Source organism: Coffea eugenioides, chromosome 2, assembly GCF_003713205.1.
Source record: "Coffea eugenioides isolate CCC68of chromosome 2, Ceug_1.0, whole genome shotgun sequence".
In the NCBI taxonomy this organism is placed as follows: Eukaryota; Viridiplantae; Streptophyta; class Magnoliopsida; order Gentianales; family Rubiaceae; genus Coffea; species Coffea eugenioides.
The window spans coordinates 16,841,674-16,860,223 of NC_040036.1; the positions used below are offsets into that span (position 1 = coordinate 16,841,674).

The 18,550-nt window shown below is 36.3% G+C and overlaps 1 protein-coding gene across 1 annotated transcript; it reads right to left on the reverse strand.

Moving 5' to 3' along the window:
- Nucleotides 1-273: 273 nt before the first annotated feature.
- Nucleotides 274-10,885, reverse strand: LOC113761827 (E3 ubiquitin-protein ligase UPL3). The gene is made up of 18 exons (XM_027304978.1): nt 9,569-10,885; nt 9,273-9,383; nt 9,029-9,145; nt 8,739-8,909; nt 8,502-8,663; nt 7,615-7,863; nt 7,411-7,532; nt 5,877-7,305; nt 4,815-4,910; nt 2,855-4,423; nt 2,517-2,741; nt 2,330-2,434; nt 1,995-2,075; nt 1,767-1,835; nt 1,500-1,628; nt 1,288-1,410; nt 788-1,063; nt 274-561 (listed from the first exon to the last, which is right to left on the reverse strand). Exons 1-17 carry the CDS (start codon nt 10,478-10,480, stop codon nt 998-1,000), a joined length of 5,736 nt encoding a protein of 1,911 aa, XP_027160779.1. The 5' UTR covers nt 10,481-10,885; the 3' UTR covers nt 274-561; nt 788-997.
- Between the last annotated feature and the right edge of the window lie 7,665 nt (nt 10,886-18,550).

Sequence of the window (18,550 nt, forward strand, 5' to 3'; positions counted from 1 at the left end):
TCAGGAGTTTGATTGGGATTGGAACCAATAACAAGATCATTTTTACCTTTGCACGAATACTCCACGGCAACGCAGAGCCCAGAGAAGTCTGTACTCCCACGACTCCCCAAATTATATTTACTTCAAAAACAGACGGCAGTGTTTCCAGGTAGTTGTAACCAAGCATTTCCAGAAATCCTAAAGTTAAAAGAGTCGCTGAAAAGTATCATCCACCCAACTCTACCAATAGCATGACGAGACTTTGTTTTGCAGGTGTACTCGTTGTCTCAGCCATGTCATGAACATGAGATGCAGATGTTATCCTAGTCGCAATATTTTTAGGCGCAACATTCTGTTTATTGCTAGAAAAGAGTATAAAAATCACATCAACAATGCGTTTCAAATTTAAAAGACAAAAAGGAAAGAGGCTAGCGACATGCTTTGCAATACATATATCTCCATCTAACCTTCCAAGTCAAAATGAAAATGAAAGAATAAATTTCTACTTATTTACAAGCACTAGCAGCACATATCTCTTGGTTGTTGCAAAGCCTTCTCTGCACCATGCCGTAATTTATCAACCTGACAAATGCTCTAAATTAGACCCATACTGAAACCCAGAGCATGGTTTGTTGAAAAACTACAAAAGATTATCAGAATAGGAAAACTTGACCAATGTGAAAATAAGGAAACACCATTCCATGAACAATAAACAGAAGCTACCGATGTCCTAATTATCAAATAGAGAATCAAAAAAGGAGCTTAATACATGAAAATGATTCGGCAATTATCAAGTGAACCGCAATACCTGTTGTCCCTAATTTAATATGCTTCTCAACTGGACACCTCTGCTTTTCAGTAAATGCTGACCTCAAGAATCGATCAGTTTAGAGCAGCAGTAAGTAGGAAGAAGCCTTTATTGACCAGCAGCAAATTAATTACCTCCAACAACCAAAATTGCTTTTATACCCCAAAAAGGATTTGAACTTTACTGTACAAACTCAGTTAATTTGAAGCCTCAAGACAAATCAAAAGATCCCTGTCCTTCACTGATTGCATAAAGTAGTTTCTTGTACATGATTTCCTGTTTCAACAAATAAATGAATAAGCAAAAAAGCAGTATAACATAATAACCGAAGAAAGAAGGTGGAGAGACTTTGTATTTCAATCTCCTTTTGTGGGAGGAGAAGAACAACATTAGAAATTCTCCAGTTGCATCATACTTTCCTCAACCAGCTAGCTTGAATATCGTCTCAAATAGGCCTCAACAGCAAAAAGTTTTAAAAAGAAAAGGTTGAGGACTCCTACCTTTGTGGAATAGGGAGGAAGCTTCAAGTAATTTGCACATGTCATTACACTAGGCAAGTCATCATCTGCAGATTCTGATGGCCCAATACTGCTGTTTGTCGTGTTACCTGCACTCGAAGAATGCTGTTGCAAAAAACCAAAATGACTAGTGAGAATGCACTTAAAGAAGAAAAATATATAGGCCCAGGAGTATCTACACCAATGCTTCATACCTTGCGCACAATTGTCAACTTAGGATTCAACACCGCCAAACCTCCAGGAGGAAGTCGAGGCGCACCAGTCACAAACTGGCAGAAGGCCCTTTGCTGCTCAGGGTTGAATTCTCCCATAATCTCCAGTAACTAGGGCAACAATTAAGACAAGAGATGAGTCATGAGAAGCAGAAAGAGGGGGAAGCTGGAGTGGGAGAGAGAGGGTGCCATTTCAATCATCTTTAACACTTATAGGAAGTGGGGGATTGGTAAAAGCAGAAAACGTACATTGACAATAGCAGGACTTTTTGCAGTATAGCCATGATCAAATTTGATGTGATCCACCAATGTATCAGCCTACATTTGGAAGAATTAGAAGCAAGCACATTTATTATTCTCTTTATTTTCCATTTTCTCGGAAGGTGGAAGAGAGGTAAAAATAAAACTATTATAAAGCAAGCGCAGAGAGAGAGAGAGAGAGAGAGAGAGAGAGAGAGGGAGGAAGGGAGAGAGGACCTTCCATAGCTCCCTACGACCACAAAGCAGATAGTCCAACTCATTTGGAGAGAATATTTGCAAAGTTGAGATATCAAAGACCTGACAATCATAAGCCCGGATTGGAAAAAATAGCTATTATCAGCTAAATGAGAATAAAGAGCCACACTTAAGGCACGTGCTATAAATGAGAAAATGTCACTTAAGAAGGATATTATAGGAAACCAAAGAAGTAACAGAGTAGACTATTCGACACATTAATCCACAAACGCAACCATTTACAATTACGTGTCAATAACTAGTCAGACCACAAAATGTTCCCAATAAAGAAACAAAATGACTGAATAGAGGAGGACCTGATTAAAGCCATATCTAAATGCTTCCATTTGCCTCCTAATCCCAGTCCTGACAATAGCATCAACCACCAGAGATACATAGTCATCCAAATTGTTGATATCCACCTGATATGATAAATAAAACCAGAGTGAGGAACAAGATGATAATGCCAAATACACAAAAACATCCCAATTAAACACAACTTACATCCTCATCGCCTGGTTTCAAGACATATTCAGGATACCCAGGAAGTGTAAAATCTAAACAGAGATCCTCAACTGGAGCCCCACGAAAAAGTAAATCATCAACTTTATCATGAATATGACCTGCAATCGACTCCAAATACTGTTTCCTGCAAACCAGCGCCTGCAATTCTTGCAATGTCTTACCCAAGGCAGCATCAAAAGAAAGAATATCGTGCAAATCAAGCTCCTGCATCAACATTTGCATGTTGAGATATAAAAAATGGCTAACAATCTTCATGTAGCAGGTTGACTGACTTAGAATGCAATACCTATCCAAACAAAAAATGAACAGCATCCTACCTGACCAAGTACAAGTTTATAAAAGGCAGTTGACAGTGGTAGGTCCATGAGTCGCCCATCTTGAAGGGCTTTAGCCATCACACGCCCAAGTAACCGAAAGTAATCGACCACTTTAGAAAAATGACTACCATCTGAGGTATCAGCATTTGGGGGCCAAGAACGTGGAAACAACCCAAGAGGTGCAAGTATAAGATCTCTCTCACCATGCAATGAATCTAAACTCGCATTTGTCTTCCCATCTGTACCCCCATCAACTTCCATCACAGGTCCGTCTGACGAAGCACTTGACCTCCACATCCCCAATTTAACTTTTTGTAAGTCATGACTCAGCAGTGTGTAGAACTCCAGAGTAGGCCCTAACCCAGTCCCAACCTCTCCAAAATATTCAACTTCAAGGACAGCTTTTTGGCTGGAGTACATTTCCATGACTTTCACAGCAGAATCCAAAATCCGGTTCCGCGAAACACGGACTTTTTGGCGCTGTAATCGCCCAACCCTCACCTCCCTCTCATTTGTGGAACCATGTCCATCTGCACCCTGTTGCTGCTGAAGCCGATACAATGCACGTGACAATCCAAAAGCAGTTGAATAGAAATATTGGCGCCGAGTCTCAAACGGGAACAAAAATGGACAAGCTTTTGTCAACTGGTAACACCAGGATGGAAGGGACCCACTGCAAAGTGCAAGTGCATCCTGAATCTGCCTTGCCAATTTAGGAGTGAGTTTGCTATTGATGAATTCCTCAGATGGAACTTTGACACCAGTGGCACTAAGAGCATCTAGAGTTGCAATTTTTCCCTCAGAAAAGTCATCAATTACAGTCTGAATACGTAAACGTGGTGCAAGCTGATTCAACCCCTCAAGTACACGTAATAGAGCCAATATTTCATAAGTAGGGTTATTTTTTTCCAGATCACACGGAAGTTCCCCCTGCAATATGCTATCTAAAAGTGATCCTTGATGGGATGCGGACTCAGAGCTAACAGTAGCTGAAGAACTAGCTTTCGTAGATTTTGACAGATTTGTTGAGATTGGAGTCCCAAGTGAAGCATTATCAGATTGACTCTCTGCTCTCTGGTATGTGATAGTGTAAATATCACTCCAAAGCCTGCTTCCATCACTCGAAAGAAAATCACTGCCAGCATATCTCTCATCATCATCATCTTCGAGGACAAGCTGCCTTTGGATTGCCTGGTAAATGGTCAAGTGTCTAGTAAGCTGCTTCCCAGCTGCAGAAAACATCAACCTTGGAGGGTCACTAGAACCAAATAATAGACGTCCATGGCGATCTCTGCCTCCCCGCATGCCTCTCCCACTACCAGCTGCAAGTCCAGCCATCGCAACAGCAGCAAATGACATTGCACCCCTTGAACCGAAAGAACTCCCACTCCTGAGATCAGCAGAATCAGCCACTCCCACTGAAGGGCCTCTGCTGCTGGAGCCGCCCACTGGATTGATCTGACTGTCGCCTGAAACGGGAGCATCAGTGGCATCCTCGGTAGGGTCACCCAACTTAACATCATGAACCTTGTCTGGCATACACATGGGAATGGACTCATCTCTAAGTACCTGAAAAAATAAACAAGATATTCAGTACAAGAAACATGAAACTGTTAACCAGCTAAAAGAAAACAGCAGCGAGCTGATGCTCCCACTATCACAAACATGATATATAGTTCATCCACAGACATCCCTGAACATCAACTGCTGCGCAAATAGTCTTTGGCTTCCAAACTTTCTGTCAGTAATTACGTTACCATCAGTTTAACAAAACTCATCTTTATAGATTATATCATTAATTAGTTAAATACTCTAAGAACACTCGCACCATTAAATCTTAAATTATATTAGCAATCCAACTATATCTACGAGAGATCCTAGTACGCCTTTGTGGAAGCTAGTTATTTGTGCAAACTGCAACAAAACTTTCAGCAGAACAAAATAGATAGTAGAAATTTACATCTTCACGATCATCTTCATCATCATCTGAGATATCATCATCTTCAATCACCAAAGCATCATCAATTTCAACAGGAGAAATATCCAACTCATCATCCTGCAAAACAACATGACAGATGAGCACACCCCAAAATGTCAAAATTAAATTTAGCCAATCCGTGACCTCAAAAAAGGTAGACACACATTCTATTGGGAAAAAATTGCCATTTACCAGCCAGTACTATTTAATAGCCTTAGAAGATGTACGCAAAGCTCGGGCAACAAATATAAAACAATGCACTGCAGCTCAGAAATGTCAATCCTCTTTCTAAATTCCTTGCAATTGAGAGCCTAGTGAATTTATAATACCACACCATTTCAATTTCGAGTTAGGTTATCAACATAAAAAGATTTACTTAAACTCCCATAGTCAACTTCTTCATTTCCCTTCTCTCTAATCCCACTAGAAACATTGTTCATGTTCCGCTTCCATCTACATTCTTTGTTGTCTTAAGAACATCTAAATCAGAGCTCTCCTACAGAACTATATAACTGCACTGGATATGGAACAATACATTATTAAATATCTTCTTCGTTCTCATCTTGTTTACCTAATATCCCACTACAGAAATTCATTAAAATGTGGTTACCCAACGTTCAGGAACATATATAGCTGGTCTCCTAATAAGCTGATAAGGGTTTCTCTACCTTTGTTGAAGGCAAAAGTCCCAGGCTTTGCATTGCACTGTACATTCTCTTCAATCCTTCAGCAACTGCACTCTCATCCTCCCCGTGGATAATGAAGAATACTACCAATCAAGCCTTAGGCTATTATTGAGATTTGACAAACTTCTTGTAATTATCTTTTGTGTTTCGAGCAGGTTTACACTACTCTAATTCATTCGAACTATATTAACTGTGCAAGGTTTCATCCGCCAAAAACAATATTTGGCAGATGAACTAACCACAAAAATTCATCTTCAATTCAAGCAGCAGCAGTAATTAGCATAAAGAAATATAACAACATTTGTCACACAAGAAAAAATAGTAAGAGACATAATCAGTATGTAAGAAAATAGCATACCTCAGAACTAGTATCCCCAGTCACAGGCTTCATTTGAGCATCTTTATCCACAGCTGCTCTTCTACGAGCAGCATTTCTAGTTTGAGGTCCTCTCCCTTCCTCTGAAGCTGACTTTAGAACTGCTTTCCCCTTTCCCTTTGATGAGCTAGCACTTTTTTCTTGAGCAGGTTCCTTTTTATTTGCATCACCTATATTAATGGATGATCTGGACCGCGTAGAATGGCGGCGAGTGGTTGAAGCAGGTGTGGAAGTAGATGGCGATGAAACAGCTGTGCCTGCAATCGCTGTCCCAGAGTCGGAGTTCCCTGCTGAAACTGAAGGCTTCTGACCAGAGTCACTTCGTTGGACCCGTGGCCATAGGAAGTCTTCTACAGCTGCTAAACTTGCTAATGGATCAATCAGAACAACATTTGATGAATAGTCACGAAGGGATTTTTCTCCCTGGGCTCTACAGAGCCGCAGCTTAAAGGGTTGTGATAAAGCACTTAAACCAGAAGAAGGCCGTGAATTCCCACTGGAGGATCTAGACGTATGACTCAGAACAACAGGAAAGCGTTCCAATGATGATAGAGCATTTTGAAGCTTTTGAATCAACACACTCATAGGATCTCCACTACCTTCACCAACATTTGATGGAAGAGCAACTGACACAAAAGATTTGTACCTTTTGACAGCTTGTTGCCGAAGCTTAGGAAACTTAGCTTCTGAAATTCCATCCTTGGAGAAATATCCACATGTGAAGTAATTCAGCAAAGCTGCAATAACCCCACTGCCTATGAACTCAAAAGTTGACACACCATCCCCTTTGCTGAGCTCCCCCAAAATCTCCGATATCACTCCAACTAAATTCTCCTCTCTGCTAGCTGAAACATCAGGAAGACGAGAACCAGAAGATTTAGATTTTCCCTTGGCTTTCGACTTCTGTTCGTCAATGCCAGCATTTAGTTTAACACACAGATTCTTCAAATGCAAAAGGTCATCTGTAATCCCAGCTTCAGTGGCCTCCGGATTTGATGGGAAATATTTTTCCTTGAAAGCTTTTGCGCATGCACTGACAGTCACACGAAGACTAGAATTCACTGATGAAAGTTCAATGGAATTTGGAGGAGAACCAAAACTAGAAACTGGATTTTTAGAATCGTCAGAATGGTTCACATCAGCATTTGAATTATTGCCACGTCGTCGGTTACGCCTCAAGCGAGACGATGATCCAGGTATGGAATCGTTATCCTTTTCGTTGGAGGTTTGTTGCTGGGGAGCATTACTTTGAGAACCAGCTAATATCAGGGTATCTATAGCATGTACAACACCTTCTCTAATAAACATCTTAGAAAAAGTCCCTGGAAGCTTTTCCATTAAAATTTCTGCTATTTGAAGAGCAGGGACCAACACCTGAGGATCCTTCCAAGCTAATACCCCAGCCAAGAAGCTAGGTAAACCAAAAAAAAAATAAAGAGAACAAAGATATTTAGGCATTGTACTACAATAAGTAAGAATTAGAAATGCCACAGTGGGGCCAGCACACAGCTTGTACCTGGATATATTTGTTACACTTAATAAAGATTGAATCATATCAGCTGTGCTGAAGTACATAAGTTTTCCAATGACTGAGAGGCATTTATGACGAACAGGACCATTTACACTTGAACCATATATCTGCATTGCACGATATGGATAATGTTTCACTTGAAATATCAACAATGGAAAATATATAAACGAGTAATTACCAAAGATTAACCTGGATAAGAACAGGAACGAGATCTATTCCAAATTGTTGCAGGAGTTCAGGCTGATCAATGAACAATTTCTCTCTAGCTGAAACTTCTAGAGAATTTCCATTTGAATCTTCCTGCTTATTGGAACTGCTACCAGGTGACTTCTTTGTATAGGAACCTTTCATGAACAAATTAGTACTTGCTGGGAGAGAAATGGTTCCTTGAGGAAGAGAAGGAAGAAGCTCATTTGCCAAGCTGACGATCTCAAAAATCTGATGATTTGAAACAAGAAGGAACTTAAATCTATATGCAAAGAAACTCACGACAGAAATTTAGGCCAAAATGCATTATTAAGATGAACTACTACAGGTAAAAGATCATCTCCATGAAGACAGGGTAGATGATTACATATCTTAGTGCCATAAGGGCATTAAAATTTCCAAAATTAGCAAGACATAAGCACTTATAAACCACCCAATTATGCAACCAGAAGCCTATGAATTTTGCAATTACAGGAACTGATCAACTATAGGCCACATCATTTTTGAAGAACTTCCCAAATTTATCTATCCAAATTCAATGCTGATAAACATCAATTTTATTGACAAACATCAGGACACAAATTAAAGAGGACTCTGAACCTGAACCACTAAGCAGATCTTTAGACAGCCAAGAAGATGATAAACTGTACTTCAAAGCTTGTTTAAATTTTCAGAATGCAATTGAATCCAACATTTTTGTTAAATTGTAAAAATCAATGAAGGATCCTACTACCGAATGATCCTAGATTAGCAATAACAATAAAGAGAAGCTAGATCAGAGCCACTTGGACTTCTGAAAAATAACAGGACACGAATTGCTAGATCAGGTTATCTATCTGGAAAATAGGATTACAGAGAAAAAATGCTACCTGTTCAGCTGGCCTATTTAATGCAGGTGAAACAGACATGCCAGCAACAAGGCCAGAACCAGATAGAATGTCCTTGAGAATCCCACTGATGCCAAGGAGCAATAAGGTTTTCGCTCCAAGATGAGAGCCACTTGCACATGTTGAAAGAAGTCGGATCAAACCCTGCAAGTCTTATCAGGTTATAACCCAGCATCAAATCCAATAAGTGCATTAAACTCAAAGCTATAACAAAGTTACCGTGTATGTAGAAGAGCTAAGAGATGCCTGACCACCTCCAGAATTACTGGTTGAAATGAGGGAGGCAGCCTGTGTAACCAGTCCATGATTACAGAGTTCATCCAGCTTTTCAGGGGAGGTGGCAAAAGACTCTGCAATCCTAGTCAAGCAAATAGAAGCATGCTCCAAAACCTATAGAGAAAGAGGTAGGGGGAAATGCAAAAAATAAGATTCAGAACAGATAAATGTGATGAACATGGAAAGGGACTACAAAACTGAGGTAATGGTATTTTGACAAATATTTGTTTAACCTTTGCATCGTGATATTGAAGCAGGTTTGTCAGCAGAGGAACAGCTTCCATCACAAAGTCAGCAGCATCTGAGGGGAGTTTCTTACACATGTTTGCAGCAGTAGACAATGCCACGCGCTGAAAGATATACATGAAAAATTATGCAATCAACCCCAATACAGGAAAATTACTATCTGGCACTTGTTAATAAATGATCAAATCGAGATTTTATGAACAAAATATACAGGTTTTTAACAAATGGTACCTGGACCCCTGTTGAGAAGAAGTCAAGGTAGGAAAGCACCGCCATCAACGCTCCTGCACGCAAGCAAGCAGTTGGGTGTTCCTGAGATATCTTCTTCAATGCTTGCAACGACTGTTCCCGTCAAAAGAATCCACAAAGGTCATCATTTTGAAAATCAACAAATTGCCAGAAAATTATGACACAATTACGAAAATTTTAGCATCAGATTATGGGTTACAACTCAATTCACGGTTCATGAAAGAGCATGTACCACTCATTTCAACAGTTCACTCGTATACAAGGTCATAAAGATTCACCTGTTCTGCCAAGTCCACGTATTCAATTGTGAGCAATCGAGCAACAAAACAGGAAACTGCACCATAATGCACCACCGCAGCACAAGAAGAAGGAAGCACATCAACCAAGTGAGTTAGTGCCCTGGCTGCAAGTAGCATAATGTCAATGTTACTCTCGCGGTTGAGCAAACCAACAAGCACAGGAACAAAAGAGTCCACGGAGAATGTGCTGAGCGACTCCTCAGTCCCGATTGAAAGCATCTCGCACAGCTGCGTTAACGCTTCAACTTGCTTTCCCTCCTCGCCATCAGACCTCAAACCAGATAGAATCTTCTTAAGGCGCCCACTCTGGTGTGAAGCAGAACCAGACCCCATTGCCGAGCTGGGGAGCAAATCATCCAATCCAGCACCGAGCTTCCGGAGCAGGCCTTGAAGTGCACTGCTGGCCGAAGTTAAATTCTGATGCAAAATTCCCACACCGCCCTCGCTGTCATTATCATCATCGTCACAGCCACCAGAATCAATATTCAATCCGAGGCTCCTCTCAGCATCTCTATCCCTCTCCCTCTCCCTTTCCCTTTCTCGAACCCTAACCTCATGCTCTTTCTCTTTGCCTTTATCGGAATTATCCTTATCGGAGGCATGACTAGGGTTTTTGCCACGACGGCTGCGGGTACCAGAACCAGAGGATTCGTTAGTAGAGTCCATGGGTGTCGAGGAAGCGAGCGAGTCTTTTGACCTAGTTACTACACGTGAACGAGTGGAGATCGAAGAAGAATTAGCGGCAGCAGTGGCAGTTGTGGTGGCGGTGGGGGCAGCAGCTGCGGCGGTGAGACGAGCACGCTTGGTGGCACGGGTTGTGGGACCAGATGAAGAAGAAGAAGAAGGCGCTGATGAGGTGGCCTCCACCCGCTTCCGGCTACGAGTTTCCATACAAAAACCCAAACCCCTCAAAACCGCGAATCCGCTCGCCGATTAATCGGCGATCAAAGGCACCTCTGATCCCCAAATTATTATCATCTCCCAGTCAGAAACACTAAATCTTCCTAAATTCCAATTCAATTGAAACAAAAGCTTGAATCTTTAGCGATTCAGCTGCAAAGACCCCAAATTACAAACCCTAATTTCAAGCAAATTTCTTATGTATATCAATTAAATGTGAATAATGGACAATCCACACGCGACGACGGGTCGTATTAAAACCAGATAGGGAAGGATGTTTTTGGTCGTAAAGAAAAGAATGAAATTGAACTAATAGAAGAAGTAATATAAAAGGGCAGATGGAATCATGTGTAAAGTTAGGATCACAGATGGAGAGTAGAAATATAGACACGAGTAGCATACAAAACCCTAATTGTGATTTGTGCTTGTGATTTTCTCAATCTAAATAAGTACTAGATGCTTTGATTTTTGTGTTTTTTTTTTTTTTATTTTCCCCCTATTTATTTATTTTAGTAACTTGACCGTGCTAATATTGAGCGTCATCATAAGAACAGAGAGGCGGTGGTCACTCAATCGTCCAAAAATCTTTTACTGTATTGGTCCAAAAAAATTATACAAAGAGCCCATCCAATGCGTGTGCAATTTAAAAATAATTATTAATTTTATTTCTATAAAATTAAAATAAAATTAATTTTTATATAAATTCTTTATAAAAATTTACAATTTATTAGTAATTTTTCTTTAATATAGTTATAGTTAATTTGGTTGTTACAATATTCAAGAGTGTTACAGGAGATTATATTAACAAATGTGATTAGGTGGTCAGAATAAAAATTAATTTCTTTTTAAAGACAAAATTGAAAGTTCAAAAAATTATACAAAATGTTATCTCAATTGTCATTCCTCTTTCCCTTTATTATTGTACAAATATAGATGTATTTATAGTATGATTAATACCAAGTCCAAACCATCTCTTTTTTCTTAAACATTTTTCTTTTACTTTTCGATCCCTTTTCGTACTCATCCTTTACTTAACTATCAAGTATATAATTCAAATTTTGAACTTAACAATAAAAAAAATTATAACAACTCTCACTTAACTATTAGGTTGACTCTAGTAGTTGCCATACAATCTCTTTTTAATTATGTAAACTTTTTTTGTTTATTTATTTATTTGCTTTTGTTTATGCTTTAATCATTTTTTAAGTTTGACGAATTTGATTTTTTTTTTTTTTAATACAATCGGTTGAGCTTTTCTGAGCAAGTTTAAGTCATCAATCAAGCCACTTGTACGCGATTTTCAACTCTAGATATTACTTGCAAATTACAGCGAACGCAAAGCATGGGGGACCGAACTTGAATTGTTTTTGCATAGGACGTACATCCCTGATGGGTTAGCATGGCATCAAGCTTACGTTCTCAAATTCAACTTTTCAAGTGTTCGATTTGCTTTTGGTCTCTGGCAATTGGCAAATCTGGCACCAACACTAGAAGTATCACTTGTTTGTTTGGGGTTTGGACTTTCGCGAATGTCTTTTGTTTTCCGGCTTTCACACGCTTTCCATACTGTATCTAGAGGCGGCAATTTTGAGATACATTTATCTATTCATATAATTTATAATTAAATGAATTTGAATTATCCATTTATAGTATTGATTTTAAATGATTAACCAAAGTAAAAATATTAAATTAAATGAATTTATATAAATTATCTACAAAAACCATATATATCAATTTACTTAAAAACCAAATAAAAGAAACAAAAAAGAAATAACTACAAGCGGATATTAGACTCAATCCTCTGCCTCTTCACTTCTCGATGGTTCTGCTATCAAGCTCGCACAGTGACACCCTCCCAAGGCTCTATTTCCATTTTCCAATCAATTTTGCCTTCCTTTTTTTTAAATTAAAACCTAGCTCTCTTTCGTCCCCAAAAATTCCCAATTTTAATTCATCAATCAAAATTGAGGCGTCTACATACTTTAAACCTGATTGTAAAACAAGTGAATGGCTTCTTATTTTCATTGATGAATTCCAGACTTTGTCTATTGGTGCTTGGGCACATATACATGGTAGCTTTTAGTTTTATAATCTCTGCAGGATTTGAGAATCCATGTGGTCATTTGTGAAAAAAAAATTTCATGAGTTGGTTTCTCATGAACAAACTCAGTCATTAGACTTTTCCTACGGAAATGAATTTCATGAGCTGGTGCCTTTTGACTTAATATTAGTCAGAAAACATCATCCACCAACTATTCTTACATGATCCGTGACCATCGTTAACGTAAAATAAAGGAACATGTGTCACTCTATTACGTAGTGACAAAGTTTGTAAATTCTCAAAATATTGATGTAGACTTACTTTATGGAATGAAAAATGTAATATTTGACGAGTAATAAATACATATATATATGTGTGTATGCACATATATTTGATTGGTACATAAAGCTACCATTATGAGTCTGGGATTTTTTTAATATAAAAATCTAAGTATTTTGTCCTCTTTCTTATCGAAATACACCTTAAATTTACAAGTACATAAAAAAGTATCTTCATATTACAAGAAATAGTAAAACAAAAAAAATAACCAAAATATTTAAATGGATTATAAATGAATAATTGGTTTTTATTTAATCCATTTAGATCTATTTGTTAAATGGGTCTAAATAGATTGGATAAATTTCATCCACCATCCATTAAGTTAAAACCAATTATGAACTATTTATCTATATTGCCACCTCTACTGTATACGATTGATTGTGTCTTCCAAGAATTACTTAGATAGACCTTGACTAATCAACTCTCCTGAAAAGATAAAAGCATAATTTACAAATTTAGGTGCAAGTTAAGGGTCCAAACATTCGCACTTGGTCTACCATAATGCCTACTAGGGTTGTAAACGAATCTAACCTCTCGCGAGCGATTCAAATCCGAGAACCGAGTTCGAATTGACTAAATTGAATCCGAACTCGAATCCGAATTCAAATTCAAAAATATTAAACTCGTTATCTCACAAGTTGACTCGAACTCGATTATTTTTTATTTTTTATTTTAATAGTAAAATTACATATATATTCCTAATATTTTATTACTTATTAAGAAAAAATATTATTTTATTCATTTATAAAAATAAAATAATTTTTAAAATTTTTTTAAACTCGAGCTCGAGCTTGATATTTTGATATTGTCGAACTCGAACTCAAGTTCGAATTTCATAAAATTATGTTGATACTCGACTCGATTAAATCGAAACTCATCTCGATTTGACTTGTTTGCACCCCTAATGCATACTATAATATCCAAAGGTTGCAAATTAAGGATTCAAACCATATACTTACGCCTACCCTAATGTCCAAATATTGCAAATTAAGGATTCAAATCTTATACTTGTGCCTGCCTAATGTCCAAAGGGGATGCAATATTGCACCCCTTAAAATTTTGTGGACACTTAAATGTCCAAATACTATTTGAGAGTTAGAAACCTCGTATTGCATCAACATACCCGATCTTACTAGTACTCTTTAATATCAATCTCAATCTTATGTAAAAAGGAGGAGAAGTTTGGTTTAAACTTTTTTTGTGTTTTTTTTCTTTTACCTTCCCACTGAAAATCTAAATTTTATCACCACCATCTTCATCATGGGAAAAAAAGGAAAATAAAATATACACTCACATTTATTGGTCTTAGAAAACTCCAACAATTGCCAATAACTTATTTTTCATAAAAGAGAAAAACTTACATAAAAAATAAAATAAAACTTTTAATAAGTTCTAATTATCTTTTTACAAATTTTCCTTTTAATTTGTACACATGACTTGAATATTTTGATCACTCCATGTGTAGGCGCACCTAAAAACTTGCCTTTTATGGGTTACTATGGGCCGGTGGAAGGCCTATGAATCCATGATTATATTTGCATTGGGCTTCCATATTCTCAAATCTCACAAGTATTCTCACCACGCTCAATCGAATTCGCTATCCTTCCAAGCTAGCACAGCGTTTTCATGTAAACCAATTTAATGGGAAACTCCTAATGCATCTTTAGATTATCAAAACAAAAAAAAATGCAAAGCATTTAACAAATGCCCAAGTTAAAAGATAGTTGAAAATGTGGCATTCAACTTACGACATTCTTGAGCAATACTAGGAGTGAATGCACGGGTATTTGGTACCTGTGGTTAGAGATGATTTTTCATTAGATAAATAATAGTACATTCTGGAAAAAAGTAGTTATCAAATATGACAAAATCAATAATAATACATTCTAATTGTAGCACACTTTCGTACACTGTGTTTTATCAATACTTCTATAATTTTATCATTTTCAAAAGTTCCCCACAGATGTCAGTTAAAAATCATCTAAGAGTAGGCATAAGTTGTTTTAAACAAAGAAATATCCTCAAATGATTAGGTATAGTAATATGTTAATTGCGCAATGTGTTAATATGTTTTTGTATTAATTGCACAACAAAAATCACATTTCAATTAAATGCGTCTATAACACTATTTCAGTAATTGTACCAACACATAAACCTATATGAGTTGTACTCGATACAAAAACGGTTACAAATAATTCAATATTTCATAAATACTCAGATGTCTCCATAAATTAAAACTTTAAATGTATCAAAATAAGGGTATTTTGGTAAATATATCTAAACACATACCAAAAACTTTAAAAAACTACATAACATTTTACATTTTCAAAAAGTTCTTATTTATATGATTGAAATTCAAATTTCTTTTAATCACAACTCATTCTTATATAGTATAAGGATACGAGTTTGGTGACATGTCACGTTTTAGGTTGCTTAAGTTTACTTTTTATGTAATTTGTTGTTATCATCGCATAACACATTCAAGAGTAAAAAGAAAAATATTATGAAACAATTAAAGATGTGGATGTCTATTTGTATTTTCGAAAAGATTGATTCATGAATTTTCCACATGATTCATTGGTACATTGATGAATCCTTTTGTTGTTTGAGTTCATTAATGGAGCTATTTTATTCATGAATGAGTGTTTAATACGGTTCATGTATTTTTAATTTTGTATTTACCTATATATATAGGTATACTAACATCTCTTAGAATATTTTTTAATCAATTGAAATAATAAGAAATTAGTTATTAATTCTTTCTACTTCTTACTCTATTATTCCAATCCCTATTTTAGGAGTTTATTTTATTAATTTTACAATAAAAAACAAATTTTAGATGTATTTTTATGTTATTGATTAACTATCCATGCCACTTATGCTCTCACACCCATTAAAGTGCGGTTCAATCTGTTTCTTCCTTGGTCAGTGAGCCTGAGACCTTTTGAAAACAATAGGCTTAACGTCATCATCATGTTTAAGGGTACACCGCATATGTGTGCAATTAATAAAAAGATATTAAAATGATTAGAATTATTTTTATTAGAAAGTAGCAGTTTAAAAGAGTTCAATTGTGTCAAAAATGTGTTTTAGTATTAAAATGATAGTTTGTTTGAAGAAGTGGAGCTTAATTTCAACAATGGTAAGGACGCGAAGTAATTTTATGAAACTAGGTAGTTAAAATAATATAGTTGTCTAAGGAAATAAAGGTATATTTTGATAAAATATTAAGTGACATATTTTGTTTACATCCTTCCCTCCCTTCAATTTTATATATAGTAAGATAAGATAAGATATTTGGTAATGCATTAAATGATACATTTTCATAGTTATTAAATCCGGAACTCTACTCGGAAAAGTGACATGGTCATCCAATCACCGGTTCAACCGTGGGTTGAGTGATTCAATCATGGGTTACACAATAGTTATATTATATAATACAATAATATATTTTAAATTATAATATATTTCATATGTCCCATTAAAAGTGTCATACTTTCTATTTTGGGATGTCCCAAAATATTTGTCATATTGGAAAAATTAAAGCACCTTGTAGTTTCTTTTTCCAATATAACCATTATTTCTAATCATATGCATGTTACCATTCAAATTTAAATTTTAAATTTGTGATGGTAAATTTGAAAAGATAAGTACAAACATCACAATCAAAACGTTATTTTTCAAAAGTTGGATAACCGAAATATGACTAAATAATTGAGATGGAGGGAGTATATAATAATATCATAATGTTATAATCCCTTCATTCAATAATATATGATACTATATATATAATATATATAATAATATATTTTAAATTTCAATCGATGATTATTTTGGATACACCAATTAAATTGTCGAGTCATTGACTAGTTAACAAGTTTCTCTCTTGACCAATCTAAGTAGCAACACATCCTTGTTTTATGGTCGGTTTACCAGCTTGACTGGTTCAATCACTGGGCGGGTTAGGTTTTATAATATGCATTTTTTATTTATATCAATCCCAACGGATGGCAATGGGGTGGGTTTCAGGCAGAGGAAGGACTCTATTTTCAAGTAACTCCCCCGATTCCCACCCCTGTTCCTCCCACCCTCACTTTGCTTTGCAGGTGCTTGCGGGTGGTAATTCCTTTTTTTTTTGGTTGAGTCATCTCAAAAGTATAAAGCACTCAATAGTAAATCAAAGTAATAGTAGGCAATCATACCATATGTAGATGCATTCAAACACAAAAGATAGACAAGATTCAAAGACATGCAATTTGAGTCAACGTTTAAAAAGGAAACAAAAGAAGGTAAAGAAAACTTATGCAATGTAATCACTTTGCCTCCTCTCATTTTCTTTGATGGACGTGTAGTTGAGCGATCAAGTCTTGTCTTCATACCTTCTTGAGACCAAGTAAGAAATATGGACGAGAGAACTGTAGTTGAATCGCTTAGATGTGAGAGAGAGGAGTGGTAGTAGGGGTTGAGAGATTGACTAAAAGAACCAGCGGAAAGCGAGAGAGTAAGATGGAGGAGTTGAATCCTAAAAGGATTGAAAGTAGAGGCAAGATGGTGAAGTGTGATTGCCCTTGTAAGGGTAATGGATTGGGAGGGGGGCGGGAAAATATAGGAAGAGCCAAAGAAGAGGAATGTTTAAAAGAAAGGAAAAGTAGAAATTAGGTTTCCTCATATAAAATTGCAATTACACATAGCTCATTAAGAATTGTATTCGAATTAAACATAATTTATAATTATTAAATTATCTATATAATTTTATTTATATTAAGTAAGTTTTGAGGGGATAGGACGGGAGTAGCCTTTTCTGCCCCATTTATAACAGGGAAATAAAATCTCCCATATCCTATTACACCCCTTGTCCTAAAACTACCTTTACGGGATCCGCTCTTATTGCCATTCTTGCCAATCGATTTCTCTTGGGCCCGATTGGCAAAGTTAAGGGCAAGCTTAGGATTAGAAAGCTCTATCAAGCCCATTTGCAACGCTCGCGGAAACTTGTTGCTCTTTAAAATCACTTATAGGTTTGTCAAAACAACCAATTAAATAAAAAATAATTATCTGGGTCAAAGATAGGTAACAGACAAAAGATAAAATAAATATTGGATAGCAAGCAGTGTATGGCTTAATTATCACAAAGATATAACAAAAAATAATTTGGCTATTTCAGCTAGAACCCTTTTTTGGTAAGTGAGAAGTTTCGAGATTTCTCACTTGCGTTCGCTTCCCCCGGTATTATCCAACCCATCTCTTGTCTCGTTTCAGCTAGAACCTCGTAAATCTATGCTTTCTCAATGAAATATTCCCTGAGTTAAAAAAAAAATCACAAAGATAATTCATTGCACCTATTTATAAACTTAGTGTATTGATCGAAAATACCGTTCTCCTTATGTGAAAAAAGTAGAAGAAAATGTGGAATCATAAGATGAGATACCATACAAGTTAAATCATGCTTTATGTGTGATTTTTTTTGGGGCGTGTTTGAAAATTTATTACTATAATATTTTTAGTTAATTTTACATACATTGATAATATATATATCATCATAGTTAGATGCACGATATAATTATAAAATTTAAAATTTAAATTTAAATTCAGTCAATGATTATGTATCTAACGACAATAGTGTATACATAGTCAATAAGTGGATACAAGATTAAACTTAATTTTTATTGATAAATGTATAT

Coding starts and splice junctions, on each gene's coding strand:
- LOC113761827 (XM_027304978.1), bottom strand. CDS start 10,480: ATGGAAACTCGTAGCCGGAAGCGGGTGGAGGCCACCTCATCAGCGCCT. Junction 8,664..8,738: donor TTAGCTCTTCTACATACACG/GTAACTTTGTTA, acceptor TAAGACTTGCAG/GGTTTGATCCGACTTCTTTC. Junction 7,306..7,410: donor AGTGTAACAAATATATCCAG/GTACAAGCTGTG, acceptor TGGTTTACCTAG/CTTCTTGGCTGGGGTATTAG.